At 51.7% G+C, this 22145-nt stretch overlaps 1 protein-coding gene across 3 annotated transcripts; it reads right to left on the bottom strand.

Moving 5' to 3' along the window:
• Positions 1 to 1385: 1385 nt before the first annotated feature.
• On the bottom strand, positions 1386 to 21785 carry TOP1MT (DNA topoisomerase I mitochondrial). Of its 3 annotated transcripts, none has more exons than XM_080939312.1 (14): positions 21661 to 21785; positions 18925 to 19037; positions 17841 to 17962; positions 14361 to 14483; positions 13625 to 13812; positions 12802 to 12946; positions 11985 to 12128; positions 11566 to 11751; positions 10508 to 10576; positions 9841 to 9955; positions 8253 to 8380; positions 7596 to 7690; positions 1971 to 2120; positions 1386 to 1520 (listed from the first exon to the last, which is right to left on the bottom strand). In XM_080939312.1, the coding sequence occupies exons 3-14, from the start codon at positions 17904 to 17906 to the stop codon at positions 1418 to 1420; spliced, it is 1512 nt and encodes a 503-aa protein (XP_080795438.1). In that variant the 5' UTR covers positions 17907 to 17962; positions 18925 to 19037; positions 21661 to 21785; the 3' UTR covers positions 1386 to 1417. The 3 variants fall into 3 exon arrangements, with proteins under 3 accessions (XP_080795438.1, XP_080795437.1, XP_080795439.1); XM_080939311.1 differs by lacking the exon at positions 21661 to 21785 and adding an exon at positions 21340 to 21451; XM_080939313.1 differs by lacking the exon at positions 17841 to 17962.
• Positions 21786 to 22145: the final 360 nt, after the last annotated feature.

Raw genomic sequence — 22145 nt, 5'->3', positions numbered from 1 at the left:
TCCAATAAGGCCACACCTCCTAATAGTGCCACTCCCTGGGCCAAGTATATAGAAACCATAACAAACTTGCAGAACAAATCCAGAGTTCATAAACCCACTAACGGGGCCAGTTTGGATGGTGCAAGCAGGCGTTTCGGCTACTGGAAGCCGGGTAAGAGGATCACTTAAGCCCAGGAGTTTGAATCAAGCCTCAGTGTCGGAGAGACCCTTCGGAAAAGACAGGAGTGCGGAGGGGCTGAAAGGAGCCCTGTGTTAAATACAGTCTTATTCACTCACTCCTCTTTGCCAGCTCTAGATGTCCTTCCTTCCTGCCTTCCTTCCTTGAAGCCAAGGTCTCATTACTAAATTGTCACTGGCCTCTGTTTCTGGACTCAGGCAATTCTCCTCAAGAGCAGCTTACAGGCAGGGGCTGCCACACCCATCAAAGAACAACATAAGAAAGATATTGAGAATGGGAGGATAGCCCAAACTAAAAACAAAGCAGAGGCAATTCTGTTACGGACAGAAAGGAGGGGTGCAGCTCAGTGCAGCACTTGCTCAGTGTGCAAGGAGCCTTCTGTGAAGCCAAGCCTATATTGCTTTGGCTTTCTCCCTGGGCCCTGCACTACTACAACATAGGGTTACTTTTTCCTACTGTCCAAGCACAGTAAGGTCCTGGCACGGGGTGGGGAGGGATGTGGAAGAGCTGGATCCTGCTGGCTGAGTCCTGAAACTGTGGCTGCTACTGGCTCATACCAGCCATTGAGAGAGCATCCTAAGCATGGAGGGTCACTAACAACCACAATTCTCTGGAGTCCTCTGGGCTTGTCACGGGGCTTGCATGGGAGGCCGGGACATCACTTTAATTCATGCAGTGGAGGCTCAGAACTCCAGGGAGGGCACTGGAGCAAAGAAGCAGACAGCTGCAGAAAACAGAGTGCCAAAAAGACGGTGGCCCCAGAGGACACAGAAACTGAAGGAGCGGGACAAGACCTGGAAGAGTACAAGACTGCTAAACTGAGGCAGATAGATGTGAGTCGAAAGCTACAGATGGCCGGAGGTGTGTCCCGTGGGAACGTGTACGCTTGCCAGGTTCGAGTCCCGGATTCCATCTTAGTCTTGGCTGAGGCAGGAACTGAGAACTCCCACTGGGAACTGTGACAAGGTACAGCTGTGACCTTGTGGACAGCTGAGGTACACGGCGATGACCCAGCAGCCTCTAGTCACCCTCTCTCCTGCTCTCTCCTCAAACAGATGCCTCACCCTGGGGGCTGGAAGCAGCGAGTGGGAGACTCAGGTCATGTTTAGGGTGCTCCCAAGGTCAGTGTCGCTGGGGCCTTTGTTCTAGGACAACGACAAACACCTTCCCCCAACACTTTATTATGGAAAACCGCAATACTGCTTCACAGTAAGAAAGTTTCACTGGCAAAGAGGCTGCTTAGAATTCAAAGTCTTCACCTGCCTGGTTGAAGGCCCAGGCAAACCTCTCTCTCTGGGTCTTGTTGTAGATCTTCTCTACAGGTACTCCAAACCTCTTACACCTGTGGATAACAACGTCAGTTCTGAGTCCTGCCCTGGAGGCCAAGGTGCAGAAAGAGGTGCCATCCAGATCTGCTCTCCCAGGCACCATGACCAACTGTATCCCCTCCCCAGGTATCAAGACATCCCTGGTATGGTCTAGGTAGCCACTGAGCAAATCCTGCCCTGCCCCCTAATCCCCAGTGCGCACGCAGATCAAGCATTTATGTGATTTAGTGCCCACAGGGCACTGGCAGTCCTAGCCACCCCAAAGCTCAGAGGAAAGAAGTCTAAAGACAAGAGGACTCAGACTCAGGAACGATTCATCAGGGACATCCAGTTAGGTGGTCCCTGTCACAAGAAGTGGTATCTAGCATGGGGCCAGGTACAGGACAGGGCACCTATGGAACTGTACTTGGGCCTCCTATAGCCCTTAGGTCACACACAGGCACAGTGGCCTCAGGCCTACACACCAGGAGATGCTGATCCTGGGGTCCAGGTAGTTGAGCTTGGCAGTGCCCAGGGCCACCTGCTTGTTCTCCTCCTTGTCTGTGGCCTTTGTGCATAGTCGGGCCAGCTGTTCTTCGAGTTTCAGCAACCGCCGCCGCTGCTTCTGAAGGAAACTGTTGGAAGAGGGGATGCATTATGCCTGCTGCTTAGAACAGACCCGACTCACCACCTCCTCTGTCCCACCTTCACCTCCCTCCTGCAAATGGCCTCTTTAGCCTTCTCTAGGCATAAATCGAGAGAAGTCCAGAGGGGGTCAGAGCCAAGGCTAACCCGCACTACACCCAGGGAGGCTGCTGGCTGCACGGATGGAGGGAGCTGTGTGATGCCAACAAGGGACAGATGCCTCTATGACTAGAGAAGGTGTCTAGCCCTTATTTCTGTCTTCTTAAAGAAATAACTGGAGCTGAAGAGTTAGCTCAGCAGTTAAGAGCACTGGCTGCTCTTCCAGACAACCTGAGTTCAGTTTTTAGCACCCACATGGCAATTTAGAACTGTCTGTAATTCCAGTCCCAGGGGATTTGATGCGCTCCTTTGACCTCCTTGGGCACCAGGCACACACATGGTACACAGACATATAATAATCAGGTAAAACACTCATAGGCATAAAATAATAAATAAATCCAAAAAAGAGTTATTAAAGAAAATAAAATTTAAAACAAGGTCCCCCTTTTACCCTTCTCCTTACCAGCCCATGGCAACCTGCCTACCACCATGTGGCACTCTGATCCCAACCATAGAAACCAGTGCTCCAAACACAAATGTGGAAGAACAGACGCATGTGGGAATGTGCTGCAAAAGGCTGGAACACTCTGCCACTTGCAGCAGGAGCCAAAGCAGCCACCTGCTCAGTGACAGCCACACTCCAGCAACCACAAAGTCGCTGTCAAGAGCACAAGCAGAAAGGCCAGGAGGCCAAGTGTGACCCGTGGGCCACCGTATGCAGAGAAGGAGGCAGGAAGCCTCATGCCCTGCAGAACACTTCTGGTGACACACGGGACATTTCATGGCAGCTGCACTGTGACAGCTGCATGCCTCACTGAATGCCCTCTGGTCCAGCTGACATCTGTAGCTCGCCACAGTGAAAAGACAGAGCTCCTCTCCTCAGGAAGAAGTCAGGGAGCAAACTTCAGCCCTTAAGAACCATAGTCATGTGATTAGGAGTGCTCAAGGACATTCCAGAAACACAAAGGAGTGGGGGTGCCTAGGACAGCTGCGTTAGAAAACAACAGAACTCACTAACTCAAGAAGGAGTAAGAAACCTGGCAGACAGATGTCAAACAGAGTCCAAACTGATTACTTAAATCTCCTCCCAAAGCAAAGCCCCCATAAGGGCACGGCAGGAGCACTCCACCAAAGGCCTACAGAACCACCGCCAGGTCTCCAATACAGAAGGGAAATAAGACCCAACTCATTTTCTGAAAACAGCAGTCCTGTGATCAAACCAGACCAAGGCATCCCTCTTGAGACAGAAGAGAAGCTGCAAGAAAACAGAAGCCAGATTCCACCCACGAGACAAAGGACGGAGATCCCAGCCATGGGAGTGCGGCCAGGGCTCTACACCTGAGACAGATCGGCGCTGTGCACGGGTCTAAATGGACAAACCCCACCATCATCTCAGAAAGAACACCTGATGACCCCCAGCAGCCATCACGGTCACACGTGAGTGCACCCCACCCTGCAAATCCCGAGAGGAGCTATGAAAGCACACAGTGCCCATCACACTGATAACTGGAACCGGAAGCTTCACCTCTCAGGTCGGATGCAAGACTCAGTGACCACCACCGACTGTTAACACAGCTCCGCAAGGCCTGGCCAAGTCAAGAAAAGGAAGCATACGGCCTCCGGGTGGGACAGGAATAATTGAGCAACTCCATGTGCACAGGTGGTGACTGTCTACCTGCACACACTCCGGCACAAGCAACCATTTACAAACGCAGGGAAACGAGGCAAACAGATCACCAGCAGCTGTATTTCTGTAAGCTAGGGTGGTCACCCAGGGTGGTGGAAGTCAACACAGCCCGCAGGACAGACCAGCCCATGGGTGGTGCCTAGAATTAGTATCTCGAGAGGGTTCCTGCTATCCCTGCACATCAGGCTCGACATGTTGCGCAGATGGACAACATAGTTCAAGTCGAGCTTGGCTTTCCTTCTTAAAGTCTGGGTCTTGGCTTGTGGGAGAGGGAGAGGTGTCTCACATATGCAGTCCCTCAAGTGTCATCCTGTTTGTGGTGCCAAGAATAAATGGAACAAATCAGCAAAGAGCCCGAGTATTCAGGCATTCTCTTCTCTTGTGGAACGTTCCCTTTGCTGATCCCGCCTCCTTTACTGCATGCTCAGCTCCCAGCATACGCCGCACACCCTTGGGCATCAACCCAGATGTGCCCCTGGGGAAATGACAATGGTGACTCGGAAGCACAATATGGAAGTTCTATAACAAAGGAAAGGACAGAGCGTGGTGGCCAGTACGGCTCTGTGCCCCTGGAGCCTGGACTCAGAGCATGAACGCAATGGTAAGGAGGCTGCAGAGACTATGGGCACAGGCTGCTCTTCCAGAGTCTCAGACTTGATTCCCAGAAGCCACAACCATCTGCGACTCCAGTCCCAGAGGAGCTGATGCCCCCTTCTGGTCTCTTTGGGCATTCTGTACTTCCATACACATTAAAAAAAATGTAAATTTTTAAAAACAGCAATGGTAGGGTAAGATGTCAAGATGGGTTACTGGGTGTGGTGGCACATGCCTTTCACCTCAGTACACAGGAGGCAGCGGCAGTCAGATCTCTGAGTTCAAAGCTGGCCTGGACTGCATAGCAAGTTCCAGGCCAGGCAGGGTTATGTAATGAGACCTTGTCTTAATATCCACTCGCCACCCCAAACCCAAAACAAAACACCAAACAAGTAAAAGGAGGGGGTGAAAGACTCAACATCTAGGCACACGAGTGGAACTGGTACACCGCTGAACACTTAATCTTCATGGTCAAGAATACAGAGGGCTCAGCGCCATCGAAGTTGCAAGGATGGAGGGTGGGACAGTGTTAAAGACCACAGCGGAAACCCTGAGTGTTAAGGTCTGAGAAGTCTTCCTAAGTGGCCTGACTATGGTTTTGCCTCCTGGAAGCTCTGGGAGGAGATAGACTAGGGGAGGGTCCACCCAGGGCTCTGAAGTATAGGTGGGTTGCTAGTGAGCTCCAGGGCTGGGCCACCTGGCAACCAAAGGCTGGGGACTCTGGACTGATATCCCTTTTCTGAACAGGTCAATTCTGACTCTAACATGTTGAGGTTCAAAGGCTCAGGACTGGACTCAGCCCCAGGACACCTCCCTGGGATCCTGAATTCACAGATCTCCCAATTGGTCCTGGTCCTGACCTAAACCTGGCGTTGCCTACCACGGCAGCTCTACCAATTCTGGGCACTCCTCTGGAGTCCTAAGCTAAGAACCTATGCTGCCTGTCACCTGGGAGCCTAACTCTGGCCGCCATGGGAAATCAGGAGTGGCGGCCTGTGTCCATTCCTAGCACGTGGATCCTACAACTGCTGCCTCAGCACAAGGCACACCAGATGGGACTCAGCCCTGGAGGACTCGATGCTGATGTCAGCCCCCTGCATGAGCAGTTTGCAGCCTCTGACAAAGAGCCTGATTACATCCTGCCTTCCTCTGGGGAGGCAGTGTGGCTGTTGGACACGGTTTGCTCCAAATGGGATTGCCTAAGTGATCAGGAGTAATTCCTGGGCTGAGCCGAGCACATGAGCCATCTTCCACTTGGCTTCACCCAGGACACAGCCTGCCTGTGAGTTTAAAGTCCCATCTATGAAAACATTCCTGTCCAGATGTGACCTCTGGATGGGAAATTGAGTATCTGCAGGGCTGTGTTTACTGAATGCAAATGTGGATCCCCTGGCAAGCTGGGGGTGGGGGCAGGGAGGGGCAACACTATGAAATTCCGGAAGGGACTGCACCAAGTGACAACCTCAGAGAGGAGTTCCCACAGAATCCTGGACTCCGCCTGCTCCACCCCGCTGTGCTTGTTTTCAGCAATGGGCTGAGTGAGCACTGAGCCTGCAACCTGTTATCACCAGGCAGACTGGGAACTCCTAACAGAGCTAGCCATAGGCAATCCAAACGTGAGCTAAAAGCCTATTTACACCTGCATGAAAACGAAGTACTTAGCTACTCCTTGAAAAAAAATACATAAATCATTGCTGAGAGGTTAAGGAAGACTTAGTTTAAATTTCACACATATATATATATGCATATATGTGTGTGTGTGCATATACATATATATACATATATGTGTGTATATATATACATACATGTATATGTATATATATTTTTTTTAAACATAGGCTCTCATGTAACACAGGATGGCCCTGAGTTTGCTATATGTATACCCGAGAATGGTCCAGACTTCTGCCCTTCCTGGTCCTCTACCCCCCCAGGGCTGGGATTAAAGGGGCTTAGATTGTGTTGAGATTTGGTACTGCACAGTGTGGCGCTCTCAAACTAACCAGCGAGCATAACAGCACCCCTAAGTGCATGGGAGGGGTGTGGATTTCAAGTGTCCAAGTAGCCAGAACAATCTCTACAGAGAAGACAGAGATAGGAGTTAGGCAGCGGTGGTGAATGCCTATACTCCCGGAGGCTAAGGCAGGACTGAGAGAAAAAAGTGGGAGGTCTTGTTCTTCCTGATCCCCACACTCAGTCACCAGGATGGACTGGGGCTGACACAGGACACAGAGGAACAGAAAACCAAAGGCCGTAAATGAACCCCACACCTGCAAGCAACCAGTTTCCAACACAGGCGCTGGGTGCAATTTGGTAAGGGCAGAATGCTTTCTCAGCACACAGTGCCAGAGAGTCTGGTAGTCACAGGGATGCGGCTGGACCCTCAGACCCCAAGTAAAAGCGAATTGAGAATGAGCGGAGGACTAGCGTGGAGCCGGAGAAAGTGTTAGGCACAGCGCAGACAGATGTGGCTGAAGAGAAACAAGACCCACGCCCACAAGCCCAGCACAGCTGCAGAGACGCTCTACTAAGAGATGTGAAGCAGGCTGGGGCTGCTGGGGAGGTGGGGGATGGGAGGAGATGCTGATGGATACAGCATCTCTTTATGAAGCAGGTCACACATCTCTCAGAACTTTGTATTTTGCTTTCTATTGTGGTTTGCATCTTTTTTTGAGACAGGGTCCCTCTATGTAGCCTGGGCTGGCCTGGAACCCATTATATAGACGACACTGGATTTGAACTCATAGAGGTGTCTGCCTGTTCCTGCCTCTCTCTCTCTGAATGCTTGAAGGGCGTCACTGTGCCAAGCAGAACGGGACACTTTGAAAGGGTAAAATATATGCCGTGAAAATTAGCTCAACCAACGGCTCAAAACAAAGAGCCAGAAAGAGCCATAGGAACCTGGAAGCTCTGCAAGCAGAGACCCTAACACGGCTCTGTAATCATATTACCTCAGCATATGAGTAGTGAAGCTTTCAAAGATCACAACATTAGCTAAGGAGAATCTTAGGCCAAGGCTGACCACACCCAGACTGACGCGGGCTGGGCCCCAGAGTCGTGGCTCTCAGGGCAACGGCCCCACACATACCTTTTGGACTTGCCATCCCCTCTCATTCTAAGGTCAATCTCCGCCTTCTGCAGGTCGACTTGTGCCTCAGCCACCTGCGCCTTCTTTGTCTCAATCTGTGAAGAAACAAACCCTTGCATGGCTGCTTCCGTCCCCACCCAGACTTGCCCTGAGGACTTCTGTTCACAGCCGTTGGCCCAACATTCTTTTTGGGGGTATGTGAGGGGAGACGGGAGTTACAGCCGACAGACCCCAGAGCCTCACAAATGGTAGGTGAACTACGCCACCCATGTCCTGGCCTTGCATTCTGAAACAACTAAAATGGCAAGGTAGCCTGGGAGGAAGCCACAGGAAGCCACGTGGGGCTGACCAGGAACAGAGTAAGGGCAAGAGACATCTAGGGCCTAATAGTGCCAAACGCACCAGCCATAAATTGATCCAGCATCCCCATAGCTCCTCATAAACTAGAACACTGGCAGTGTCCTAGCAGGGAAATGAGAGACAGCTAAGCTGGTTCACCCCATGGCTGCCTAGGACATAGCCCTGTGTGATTCCAAGTCCCCAGCCCCAGCCTCCTAGAGCACTATACCCAGTCTGGGTCCCTGCCCTCCATGAAAAGCCTCAGAAGAGAGGGAAGCAATATGGGGGAGGGGGCACTCACGGCAGACACCATCCCACCTTTTGTTGGAGTGTCTGCATCGACTTCTCGAAGGTCTTGGGAATTGCTCTCTGATGGTTACAGAGGATGGCCACAGCCCGGTTTGCCCGGTTGTAAGCTAAGACTTTGCAGGTTAGGCTGTCTTCAGCTGACAATGACAAAGACAATGAAGCTGTAACTCTACTGCAACCTGCTCTGAGCCTCTATTCCTCCCTCCTGTTCTTTGGTGGCGCTGGCAATGGAGGCCAGGGCCTTGACATGCTAGGCCACATCTTTGTCCCTAAAAGAGTTCTTTCTGGGCACGTTATAAATGTGCCTTCTATGACACAAAAATCCCAAGGAAGAAGTCAATGACCCAAGTTGCCCCCCAAGCTGGGGCCAACTGGGTTTAACCACAGTAATGGCTGCACTGAGCTCTCACCTTCTTTTGGGGACTGTATTATGTCCTATTGGGACAGAGGCAGGAGCCCCAAAGCCATCCCAGGCCCAGCCATTTCCTTTTGAAACAAGATAATCTGAAAGCCCTAGGGCCAAGGCAGTGTTGACTGAGCCTATGCAGTCCTGGATCCTCACAAGAACACATGGCTAACAACCCTGAGGCCCCGTACACAGTATACCCCAGCTTTACTGAGCAAGGTTCTCGACAGCTACATGCCTGAGAGACTCAGGTTCAGGTTTCTGAGTCACTCATCTGCATGACCACTGCTCTTAGACTAACTTCCACCTGAAGACATCTAAGGCTAGTTGGCCATTCTTACAAGATTTACAAGCCCATACCTGGAAACAGGATCCTGCGGTTCTTTTCTTAAAGGCTGGGCCTGAAGGATGGTCTACTAGCAGCCCCAGCTTCTGGCTTCCTATGGCAAGTTCCTCTAAAAAGGGCTCCCTCCATGCATGCCTGCCCCTGATGCATGTGAAATATCTTCAGGGCCACACAGCTCACTGGCCCCAGGTCAGCCATATTGGCTACCTAGGTTTAGTAGGGGAATAGCCTGGATTCGACACTTCATGACACCGAGTCTTTACCCTGCCCTGACTAGAGAGTTCCTGAGCCCATGGGTCACTGTGTCTCCTTGAGAAAACCCTGCTTAGGGAGCAGTGTGGGCATAGGTGGTGGGCACTGGCTTTCATGCCTTCCTGCACTGGGAGAAGCAAAGGAGAAGATGTTGGGTGGGTTTTGCCCTGCTGAGCATCTGAAGACAGCGAAGAGAGACAAAGGTCCCTGGATGGCAGTAAAGAAACAGTGCCTAAGGCTGAGAGGGTTTGAAGATACAAAGGGGTCAGGAGTGGTGGGGTGTAGAAGCCTGTTAGGAACCTCCAAAGTGACTGAGGAAGAGAGGCAAGGCCCTACCTAGAGAAGGAAGGGTAAGGACAGACTGCAGTCCAGGGACAGCAGCTAGAAGGAGTGGAACAGGAAACAGGACACTTTCCTGCTGGGGACCCATGAGTCCACCCCTACTCTGGGATTGACCTCAAACATTCTTCCACCAAAGGGCAACAGTGTCCAGTCTTACCTCAGCTCATGCCTAGGGAGGGCCAAGGTGTAGCCCTTAGACAGCTTCTATGGGGGATAGTCCAGCTAGCCCTCAGGGTCAAAGACCTACTCACCACGGGTCAGCACCCGCAGCTGCTCCTGCAGAGTGATGGAGGCATTGTAGGTCCGGAACACCTTGGCTGTCAGCCCCTCCATCAGGTCCTGCAAGTGCTTGTTCAGGCTGGAAGTCTGGGTACAGAGAGGAGAAAGGAGTCATAGAGACATGAGTTTCATGGGCTATCCTCAGCTTCCAGGAGAGGGTAAGGAAGGCTGCTTTAGCTACTGGATCAGAACAGAGAACACACTGGGGACAAAGACAAGCTAGACTTGAATCCCCACTCTTTTCTAGGACCCCTAGTGCCCATGTGTGGTGGTTTGAATAAAAATGGCCCGCATAGGCCTATAGCAAGCGGCACCATTAGGATGTGTGGCCTTGTTGGAGGAAGTGAGTGCTAGAGGGTGGGCTTTGAGGTCTCAGAAGCTCGAGTCTAGGTTCAGTTGCTCACTGTTCACTTCCTGCTGCCTGTGGACCCAGATACAGAACATTCAGCTCCTCCAGCACTGTCTGCCTACACTCTGCCATGCTTCCCATCAGGATAGTGACCTAAACAAACCTCCAAACTACAAGCCAGACTCGACTAAGTGTCATCCTTTATAAGAGTCTCTGTGGTCATATCGTCTCTTCACAGCAACAGAAACTCTAAGACACCATCACTGCTTTGAAAATACACGCATGCTTACAGTCAGTGCATCAAAGAGGTTGTCCCTAGGGTCCTTGTCTTCCATGAAGAGCTGAAGATTCTGGAACACCTGAAATGCAGAAGAACATAATTCACAGCCACACTGAGACTCCTGGAGCGGAAGCTAGCTGAGCAGGAAGGATGTCTCAGGAGGACAGGAAAGATCATACCGATCAACAGAGGGGTACATAGAGCAGGTCCTGGAAAGAGGTGGTACCAGGCCTTCACACTGGAACCTTATGCCTCCCAACACTATCCTGCACATGGTCACTCGCTGCGAACTCACCCACGGCCATGTGGTCAAAGCTGGAGCTGGTCTTTTGTGCCTCTACAAAGCCACTCAGTGACTTGGTAGGCAACCGACTCCCAGCTCCCTCTTCTGCCAGCAACACTGACCCCAGTGACCCAGGGCACTATACTTGTGATCAAATCAGACACACCTAATGTCACAGAACCTCAGGAGACCAATCTCTCTCCTCTGCTCACTTTCAGGAGAAGACATAAAAGTTTCTCCCAGCCAGGCTAACTTCCAGAGATAGCCCAGACTGCACTGGCCTCTCCTTGGTTTCAGCTTGCCCATCCTGCCAAGGGTGCCAAGGTGGCATCAAGCCCCCTAATAATGTGACCTTCTGCAGAAACAGGTGGAGCTGTCACGATGGCATCACACAGAGCACAGTGTCCCATCAGGATGGCATTGTGTGAGTCGATGGGGTGGAGGAAGGAAGCAGCTGTGTTCAGCAGAGGCAGAGTATAACCAGCAGCTGCATCAAATCTGTGGGGCAGAAGCCAGGCCAGCAGGGAAGAGGGCTCACAACGGGGAGGCAAAGCCAAGGCATGCATGGAAATGGGGGGGGGGGCAGCGTTGGAAGCAGGAACAGGCAAGAAGCAGATTCTTTCCATGCTCCCATGGCACTTCATTCCTTCTAAACCAGAACATTGATAATAGTGGTGTGTCTGTGTGTGTAAGCCCTGGCTGCCATGCCTCCTCACACAGCCACAGTGGCTCTGCCATGCCCTGACAGAGACCCCACTGTGAGCAAGGTCACTGAGGGCACTCACAAGCTTCTCCACCGTCACGTGGTTCTTATAGCGGATGGAATCCTTTCCCAAGAAGTCCAGCTCTACAACGTGGTCCTGGCCCTCCGCGGGCACGTGTAGTCGGACATGCTCCACACGGAGCGAGCAGCAGCCCACGGTGTCAGCCGTCTCACCCTCTTCCTTCTCATTTCCTGTTCGCAGTGCTAGCTAGATCAGGGTAGACATGGGTCAAGGCGCTGGTCTGTGGCACACAGCACTCAAGTCTACACAATGGCACACACACAGAAATGAACTCTCTCTCCCCGCTACACACACACACACACACACACACACACACACACACACACAATCACATAAACCACACACATACCTATTTGATAGGGGCTCTAGCTCCAGGGAGAAGCCACCATTGTCCTGGCTGCCCCACTCTCAAGCTATACCTTATCAATAAAATAAAGGGCCACAGCCTGCTGTCTTTTCTTCATTTCTGGTGACTTCCAGTCAGCCTGATACTGAGCACGGATCTTGTCCACAACTCCCTTCAAGCGTCGCGCTACCTCATACTTCTGCCAATCCAACTCCCCCTAAATAAAGACAATAAATGTTTCTATTAAGTGCGGAGCAGGTGACTGGACACCTCAGGCAGGTTTAATTGAACAAGGGGCGGGGCAGCAGAGCCTGGCCTCAGAAAAATGTGAAGTGACCATCTTAGTTAGGGTTTTATTGCTGTGAACAGAAACCATTCATGGCCAAGGCAACTCTTATAAGGACATCATTTTATTGGGGCTGGCTTACGGGTTCAGAGATTGAGTCCATTATCATCAAGGTGGGGGCATGACAGCATCCAGGGAGGAATGGTGCAGGAGGAGCCAAGAGTTTTACATCTTCATTGGAAGGCTGCTGGCAGAATACTGGCTTCCAGGAAGCTAAGATGAGGGTCTTAAAGCCCACACCCACAAGAACACACCTACTCCAACAAAGCCACACCTACTTAGAAAGGGCCACACCTCCTAATAGTGCCACTCCCTGGGCCAAGCATATTCAAAGCACCACAGTTACTATGAGCCCCACTCAGATTCCTGTTAAAAGGCAGCCACTGGGCCCAGCTGCTCTCAGCTTCGGCTGCTGATCCTGCCTGATCTCTAAAGGCTGAACTGAAGGGCAGAGGAGTCTCCCATGCCTGCCACTCTGGAATAGGGGAGGGCCTGACACACACGCTCTGGGGCACAGGGCTTCCCTGGAAGGCCATGTTCTCACCTTTGGCGTGGAGCTGGGGTTCAGTATGATGTATTTGAAGGAGTTCTGAATGTTCTCCATCCAGGCAGCCAGCCACATGACTGTGTTATCCGAGCGTACCTCTTTCCACTGGTGACCGGCTGGGGGCTCAGGGATCTTGGAATCCCTGCAGTGAAACAGGGGTGGTTATAATTTCGAATCTCTGGTACTCAAATATAAGCAACTCTGTGTAACTTCCCCACGTGTGCCCTGCAGTCACACCACTGTGCAGATACGGCTTCAGAGTTGGCTCTAAGCTCCCTAGACCAAGACAGTCAATGTGTACAGCCACAGCACTGATATATATATACAGTAGCACACACATAGGCATGAACACACACACACATACACACACACACACACCAGGATTGGCCAGAACAGAGTGGTCACTCAGCACGATCTATACAGAGAACTCTGAAGCCTCAACTCACATATCAGGTAGCTGCTGCACAGCTGCCACCCAGGGCCACCGAAGTTGGGAGGTTACACAGGACGGACCATAGGTAACAGCCGCACAGCACCAGCAGCAAACAGCAAGCCCACACCCAACACACCAGCACGTGGAAAGCCTAGTGTTGAAAATGTAGAGGACAAGTGGTTCTACTGTGTGGAGATACACCAGCCTAGTTAACCCAGACCTCTGACAAGACCCAGGACACAGAGTCTAGTGCTGGTCACCCATCCAGTGAAGGGTTCCACTCCAAAAGAGCTAAGGACAAAAGTCACCTCAGTAGCCAGCCTGAGCTAGAACCAGCCAGGGCCCAGTGCTCACCCACAAGAGCCTAGCAGGCTGACCCCCACATACCTGCTACAGTTAATGACCACATCCTCTGGCATGACCCTCCTCTTCAACATCCCCATCTTGGGGTGATCACCTCGGCCACGAAACAAGCCGGGAGGTTCCGTCTTGAAATTGCCTATTTTTTCTCTGTGGCCATCTAAAACACAGTAGCCAAACTCCTGCTGAAGCTTCTCTGCCTCTTCTTTTAGCTTCTGAGTCAAAACAATATGTACGCATTAGGAGAAGCTAAAACGAACGCAGTTCCTGTGCTGACCTCGGGTCCCTGCTGCTGCTGCTGCTGCTAAAGGCCTCACGCCCGGCTTTCCAGCAGGTGTGGGGAGCACATGGACAGATCTCCTTCAGATGCAGTTCAGCAGAAGTAGGGTAGCCTTCAAGGTAGGAGGATATGAGGCAGGTTCTGGAATTGCCTCAAATCCCCTGCAAGAGATAGCCAAGGACTAGTCAACTGAGAAAGAACTGTGTGCCAGACTCCCATCCAGTAAAGGGGAGACATGGAAAGAGGTATTGTAGAGCCAGCTCACCCCACATTCCTGCCCTTGGGTCCTCTGACACTACTGACCTTTCAAATGGTACTGTATTTTCAAATGTGCCCCAGGAAAATGGAATTATATCCCAGACACACTTTAAAAGGGGGTATTACTTAAAGTCACTCAGCACCTGCTGTTTACGGGACCCTGGTCTGCCTCCTGAAGCCTGCATCCACTAGCTACCTCTAAGATTCCCAGAACCCACTGCCAACCTGCTTCTGCTCCCTGGGCAGGGTCCTGCGGGCCTCAGCTCTTTCCATGAAGTACTTATGGATCTCCGTGAAGTCGCATTTGTCAAGGTGTGTGATGAGCTTCCTCTCCTCGGCTGTCATTTCCTGTACCGAAAACAGCAACATATGCTCAGCACTCAAATACAGGCGTCTCCCCGTGGGAGCAGTGAGGCCACTCCACAGGATCACGGTGACATATCACAAACACGGGACTGACAAAGGCCAATTCCACTAGACCCTCAGCATCCAACACTTTTGTACCGGAGGCCCAGGTGTACAGTAAAGCCCTGGGAATAAGTCACATGGCCTCAGCTGGAAACAGCTCTCACCCGGCTACACGGTAAAGCATAAATGGGTGACAAGGTAGACATCTGGGACAAATAAGGACAGCTTAGAGGAGAGCATGTGTAGCCTCAGCTTCAGACTTGTGACGCTGACTTACACCCCGAGCCTTACTCCGTCAGAAAATGACCAAATAAAATCCCCAAGTGAGCCCCTAAATCCACATCCTTCCCTAAGGCAAGGTCTGCCATGCCCCAGACTATCAGGGGCCAAAGAGTCTGACAGGGCGGCCTGCCCTAGACAGGCTCCCAGTAACAGAACCAAACTAGCCCCAGTCTCCAGCCAACAGTAATAGAGGGTACTACTGAGGGAGAGCAAGGGATGCCTCCTCCTAATTATAATTTAACGTTGCAGTAATGCAAGAGGTAAGACCTCTGACCCACCAGCTCCACTGATCCCGTCCTATGCAAATTATCCACGTTGGTCATGATGACTGTACTCAAGGGACTATTAAAGAAGAAAGCCAAAAAGCACTGGATAAACTTCAGCAAATTCACTCAACGGAATATTAAAGCTTAAATTAAAAGCCTATTAACACTTCTCCAACGAAACACCTGAGGTCGCATCATTTTTCACTCCTGGAAGCTAGAGGGCAGTATTTCACTTGATCTCTGCAGAGGGCCATGGAGGGAGCAGACAGCCAGAAAACAGGGGCCTGACTAACCCCTTCCCACAAATGTGGGACTCACAGGGCAGGAGCCCCGCCCGGCAGGCAGGGCCCACCAGGTCCTGAATATCTCCAGGAAGCTCCACCTGGTTTATGAGGACTTACTTTTATTTTGAACTGGGGGTTGGGAGGTCGGTATGTGCACGTAAATGCATGTACCTGCAGAATCCAGAACCGTCAGGCCCTCTGGAGCTGGAGTTACAAGTGCTTGTAAGCAACCTGTACATGGGTGCCAGGATCTTAACTCAAGGAAAGCTACACACTGAGCCATCTCTCCATCCCCTGGTACCTCCTCTAACCTCCTATGCAAAAGTCATTACATCCCAGGGAAGAGTTTTTGAGAGGATGGTTGAAATCACAGCAGAACACACACACACACACACACACACACACACACACACACATTATAGTAAAAAGCTAAGTGGGAGAAACATATTGTTAGCATGCTGGCTGTGTTTGTGCAAAATCAAAGTGTGAAGAGACACGGATGCAAACAGAGTGGGGGAGGGAGCAGTTGGTTCTCTACTTCCGTTTCCTCACCACAAAAGCCACAGCCCTGTGTCAAGTCCCGGCTCCCAGTCATCTGCAATGGGCACAAGGACACACTGGGATCCAACACAGGGACAACCCACACTTTCCTGTAAAGCAGAGCTCAGAGGAGAGATGGGACACAGGCTGCGCAGCCACAGCTGCAGTCTGTCAGCCATCCTCTGGTCACCTGGACTGGGCCCCCTCCTGCCTGCTTGAAGACACGGAGAACAGAACAGCCCACCATTCCCCTCTGTATTAATAACTAAGGAACGGCGGATGGGAAGGAAATGCACGCTGGATGGCTCACTCCACCCGCGTCCCTGGATGCTTTTCAAGGCAGCAGGTGGTGGGAGTCACAGTGAGAGACAGGATCAGGGACAGAGTCTTGCACGGGGGACAGACCGCACTGTAACAGGAAGAAAGATGTTATGGCGAGTGTGTAGTCTTAGCACCTGGGAGGCAGTGGAAAAAGGTGGAATCTCGAGGTCAGTCTTAGCTGTATAACAAATCAAGGGTCAGCCTTGTCTCAATAAACAAACAGCACTAAAGAGGTGTTTCAACAGCTACGAGCTGGGACTGCTCTTGCAGAGGTCCAGAGTCCCCAGCACCCTTGGCAAGTGACTCACAAAAGCCTGTACCTCCAGCTTCAGGGTATCCAAAGCCCTCGTCTGGACTCTTCAGACAGCAGAAACACACATACATGTACATACATGCAGGTAAACAATCATATGTGATGTCTTTTTTCTGAAAACTCCCTCTTGCCTTCGAAGGTTTGAACTTTTGCCAGACTGTGCAACCAAGTTAATAACATGCCCTGAAATCATTTAAGACTATGTACTCAGGGCTGGAGAGATGGGTCAGTGGGTAAGAGCACCGGCTGCTCCTCTAGGGGACCTGGGTTCAATTCCCAGCGCCCACATGGCCTACAACTGTCTGCAGCTCCAGTTACAGGAGACCCATCGCACTGGGCGTGTGCGTGGTGCACATATTTACACATGTACACAGTTTGGAAAAAGTCTATGTACTTAACCTGATGTCTTACCACGTGGTCAGGCTGCTTGTTTAACCTGCCTTTAAGAGAAGACCTTGCCACGGATTCCCCAAGCTTTAGCTTTTACAACCCAAGATAATATATCACTCGAATCTTAAGCTATGCACTCTGGCATGCCCTCTTACATGCCCTTGGCCTAGAATAATGTGTTTTGTCTGTAACTGTTCAATAAATACAGGACAAAGCACTTTGTTAAGAAGGGACAGACACAGGCACAACAGACAGGTTACATACCACAAATTACAGACAGGCAGAAGACAAAGGGAGAGAAGTGGAAAATCTATATTTGGGCTTGCTCTCCGTTCAAACCACAAGGAAGTCTCTTTTATGCAATCATATACATTAAAGGAAAGAAACAAGCCAGGCTGGGGGCACACGCCTTTAATCCCAGCACTCAGGAGGCAGAGGCAAGTAATCTCTGAGTTCAAGGCCAGCCTGGTCTACAAAGGGAGTTCTAGGACAGACAGAGCTACACAGAGAAACCTTGTCTTGGGGGGGAAAATGGAAAGAAAGAAGAAAGAAAAATCCAAATGCTCAATGCTGTCAGGCACTGGAGAAATGCTGCAGGTACAGGCTTGTCGCTGCTAGACAGCAAGATATGAGGCTCAGAACAGGCTCACACAAACCATGTTTGTAAAAACAAGGAAGAGAGAAACGGCACACAGTACTCTCACTCCATACTGTGTGCTTATTTTCATGGAGCAGAAAACACCACCACACACACTTCTCCAGCTGCCTACTCTGAGAGCTGCACACTGTAATTAGAGTCCCCAGGGCAAAGTCACCACAGACTACCATCTTGGATCCAGCCACTCTGGGCAAACGCTGGCCACTGAAAGGGTTGCTGCTCGGGGACTGCTGAGAAACACACCTTCCGCCAGTCACTGAAGAAGTTCCTCTGGAAGACCTCCTTGGTCGTACACTCAAGATGCAGCATTTTTCCATAGAGAGTGGCGACCTCCTCCGCTGCCAAACTCAGCTTCACGGGCTTGCCTGTAGATAGCACACACTCTGACTTAGGGACAGCCACAGGCCCCATCCAGGTGACACTGTAAATGTCACTGTGACAGACAGTGCACAGGAGCCTAGAAAGACCACCAGATAGGTGTCAAAGCTATTCCTGAGGGAAGTCTCTCAACGCAATGTCTGAAGAGTTTCAGGACAAGAATTTCAGAATAGGCGTGTTCGGGTAAAGGGCTTGCCAGATGACATTCTGAATCTGATCATAGAACCCATGTAAAATACATGGAAAAAGAAAATTGACTCCACACAGATGTCCTCTGACCAGTATGTATGAATACAATAAGGCAAAGGCAAGTAAATCTCTGAGTATGAGGCCAACCTTGTCTACACAATGAGTTCTAGGACAGCCAGGGTTATGTAGAGAGACCCTGTCTGGGGAGAAAAAAAATTAAAGAAAGGAAGAAAGAAAGAAACTGGACTAGGTATGATAGTTCAGACCTTAATCCCAGCACTCAGAGACAGAACCAGGTACATATCTATGAGTTCAAGGTCAGTGTGGTCTATATCAAGAGTTTCAGGCCAGCCAGGGCTACAGAGTAAGACCCAGTCTCCAAATGCCAAAAATACCAAACAAACTGGACCAGGGCACACGCACCTTTATCTCCACTCCACCTCTCACCAGGAGTGTATACAGAGAGCCTAGGACACCAAAGCAGCTCACCCAAACGTGAACAAGTCTGGATACAATTTGTGTCACTGAAGCACAAATCTGTGCCACACACACACACAAACACACACACACACACAGAGTTCTGGGGGATTCCAGGGTTGACCCCTGCTAGCAGCTAGTCTGTCAGGAACTTCAGGAACTTCTGAACCCCAGGCAGGAAAGAGAACTTTGCACCCTATGCTGGGAAGGTCAGTGATCTCAGAATGCTGACCATGTGGAGAAAGTCAGCCTAGTGGCCGGAATACACACCCCCCATTCTCACCATCGTAGAGAAAGTGCACGCCATCGGGAAGGGGCTCATAGGCCGGGGTGAAGTACGGGCCTCTGTGCTCCAGCTGCGTCCACTTCACATTGTTCTTGCTTGTTTCTTTCCACCTGAAAAGACAGGAGCGCACCTACGTGAAACATGGCGCTCACCACACCAGGCCACGGGCCTTCCAGTCTCCTTTGTGGATTTCTCCCCTGGCCTTCACTGCTTTCCTGAGGATGAAGACAACGCCTGAAAGGGGGGCCGAGTGGGGGTGGGCAAAAGCTGACAGGCTGCCTGCCATATTCCAGTGTGTTATCTGCCAGGGTACAGACTCAGGGGTCCCAGCTGAGTATAAAGGGGGGGCTGCCCTTTTCTGAGGCTCAAGGGATCCTCATTCCTCTGAAATCTCTTCAGAGGTGTAGCCATCACCCCTGGCAACTAAGAGTGTGGCTGGTACGGATAGCCCTGCCTTTGAGGAACAGGGAGGTGAGCGGACAGAAAGACGGAAGGCGTGAGTAACGCACAGGGAAGCAGAGAGGCAGGGCACCTTGGAGGGCTTTTGAATAAGGGACTGCCATTAAGAGTGGCATCACTCTGACAACACCAACATGCCCTGGCTGGCTCCCTGCAAGGTCCGTGCTGTTTGTCTCCCAACCCAGGGTATCCTCTCCCAGGCCAGCCCCACTCCGGAGTCAGTCGGACCCAGCCCAGCATGGGGCCACAACCTAACTGCAAGAACTCTCCTGGTGTGTTCATCTGAGCCTGTCCCAGGCCAGCACCGTACCAGGTCCTGGGATAAAGACACCAAGGTAAGCTGGATGCTGAGATGCTGGGGAAAAGATGGGACAGGGTATGGGAGGTTTCTTAGCGGGTCTCAGAATGGACCATGAGCAATCCCAGCAGAGCATTAGCCAGGAAGGGATGAGGCAGTCTGAGATATGAGCATTCCCAAAACCTGGGAGGGTTTCCCAGGCACATGTCTGGGCTCCCAGGCAGCCATCCTGATGAGTTTGGTTGGCTCAACTGTGTATCCTATGAGGGGCAAGAGGCCTGATGGTTTGAGGAAGGCCGGGATCAGGAAAGTGAAGGGCGTTTTGTTTCTGTTTGTCAAGGTTGTGTATCCCAAGCGCTCTTGCCTCAGGCTCCCAAGTGCTGGGACTGTAGACTATTCCATATTGCATCTGGCTTGACAAGTATTTTTTTTTTAAGGGACTTTCTCGCTATTCCTGCAAAGAAGGGATCAGGTGCAATGGAGCTACAGTGACGGAAAGTGAGCATAGGAGGGGAGGTCGGGGACAAGGGACCAGGTCCTGAGCCAGAAAGCACTTTCAGGCATGCCCTGAGAAAGTGAAGAGCTGGGCTGGGCTTCATAAGAGCAACTCTGGCCGAAGTAGCCAGAATGTGGATGCCTGAGGGATGAGGGGTGTCCTATGAACCACACAGGAGGGAAAGAGAGAAGTGGTGGTCAAAGGTTCCCAGAGATAGGGGTTCAAATCCCATTTCACCTATCATACGGGTCTAGGTGGGGAACAGTTCGGTGGCAGGATGCGGAAGTGCTTCATGGCACGTCTCGGACAGCTTTCCTCCAGCATTCAGCTCAGTTCGATGTCATAAAATGCGGACAAGCACCTTTAGCCTACACTGAGCGTCAAGCTCATCACCCAAACTGCTAGGTGGATTCTCCGACCAACCCCACTTCACAGATACTGAGATTGGGACTATAAACAACTACAGTGGCATGAGTGGCATTCCTTTGTCCGGCTGGAGAAGAGTTATCAGTAAAGTTACCTTCTGCATCTGCAGACCAGCAGCTTCCCCCTAGAGGCCACAACTCGGTCCCATCTGCAGAGGCAGGACAGACCTGTCTTCCCCTGGAATTCCTACAGGCTAACTAGGAGCTTTGCTGCCCCAGCCCGGGGCTGAGCTATCAGAAGCAGGTCAGCAGACCAACTCTAAAGGTTGACCCTGGAAGGGCTGTGAACCCACACACCACTCCTGAGATCAGACCAAGACACTCCCTCCCCAAACGCGGCTAACAACAATCCCACAAGCTGAGTGCTTCCGGGAACCTCAGTACACAAGGGAAAGGTTGAAAAGCTAGAATCTCACACAAAAACCTAGCCTGGACGGCCATCCAGTGCCTTGGAAATCCAACAGGGCAGGCTGGTAATCTGGGGTAGGTACTGAAAGTTAAGGCCACGTGACAAAGGTGCAGGAATCATGGAGTGGGCCTGAGACCAACCAGGGAATCTGGGAACCAGACTCCAAGGGGAACCTCCCCCAAATCGAACACGGCAGCTTGGAGGCCCAGGCCCAATCACATGGGTGACCGAATTTCCCAACGTGTCTGGTGTGACCCGGCACAGGAGCAGGATTCGGCAAGTCACTGAGCCCTGTCTAGCCTGAGCTCCGTCTCACCCGCCTTACCCGGCTCTGCTCGCCTTCGCGCTCCGGGACACCTGGCGGCAGGATGCGTGGCGGGGGACATGCTGGAAACGCCAGCATAGGGATCTGAGCCATAGCAGCAGCATGCGTGTGCGTGCTTGCGTGCGTGAGCTCAGCCCGATTTCTAAGGCTACGCCTTTCTAGCAGAGCCCCGCCCCCACTCTTCCCAGAGCCCCGCCCAGCCCCGCCCGCCTTGGGACCGCTTCCCCAGCCTGGGCCAAGCAGTGTCCCAGCGCTTCTATCTGCCATGACAGCCTGAAGAAGTCATGAGTAGACACATGGTCAGAGGCCCCATCTACCCACCTAAGTGGCAAAACACCCTACAGTTGCAGGCGCCAGCGGTCCAGCCCAGAGCAACTTCCTCTGGGCGACTGACCAACAGCACTGAAGTCATGCAAAGTCCCTGTCGCCTAGGCCTGCCGCCAAGAGACCAGAGACATAAGCCATAGGCACCCCCTTTCAACACAGTCCGATCTCAAGCAACAAAAACCTTCCAATCAGTGGCCAGCTGCTCCCCGAGCCAGCAGCATTTGGTATTTCCACGCAAGAATGTAGTGAACAGGGAAGGCAAGAATGAGGCGGAGACCAGCAGGAAAGAGCTTGCCTGTGCTCTAGGTCCCGCCCACAGCTACCAATTTACTGGATTCCTACTGACATCTAGCGGCCCGAGGCAGGCAGGCAGAGGCGGGAAGAGGCTAGTGGGCCCCCTGCTGGACACAGCCAGCACTACAAAAAGTTTGCTAAGTATGATCAACAGACCCGCGAGACTCTCTGGGAAATGCAAGTAT

This window comes from Micromys minutus (genome assembly GCF_963924665.1).
Source record: "Micromys minutus genome assembly, chromosome: 27".
Taxonomy (NCBI): Eukaryota; Metazoa; Chordata; class Mammalia; order Rodentia; family Muridae; genus Micromys; species Micromys minutus.
Note: the sequence above shows the minus strand (reverse complement) of the source record. Positions and strands in the feature narration are given on the sequence as shown.

What these genes read in the sequence shown, in the direction of transcription:
- TOP1MT (XM_080939311.1), bottom strand. Translation starts at nt 21,443, where the DNA reads ATGCTGCTGCTATGGCTCAGATCCCTATGCTGGCGTTTCCAGCATGTC. An exon ending in GCGAAGGCGAGCAGAGCCGG is followed by an intron (nt 19,038 to 21,339) that starts GTAAGGCGGGTG and finishes CTGTCTTTTCAG; the next exon opens with GTGGAAAGAAACAAGCAAGA. An exon ending in CCCTTTATTTTATTGATAAG is followed by an intron (nt 11,752 to 11,984) that starts GTATAGCTTGAG and finishes ACCCTGATCTAG; the next exon opens with CTAGCACTGCGAACAGGAAA.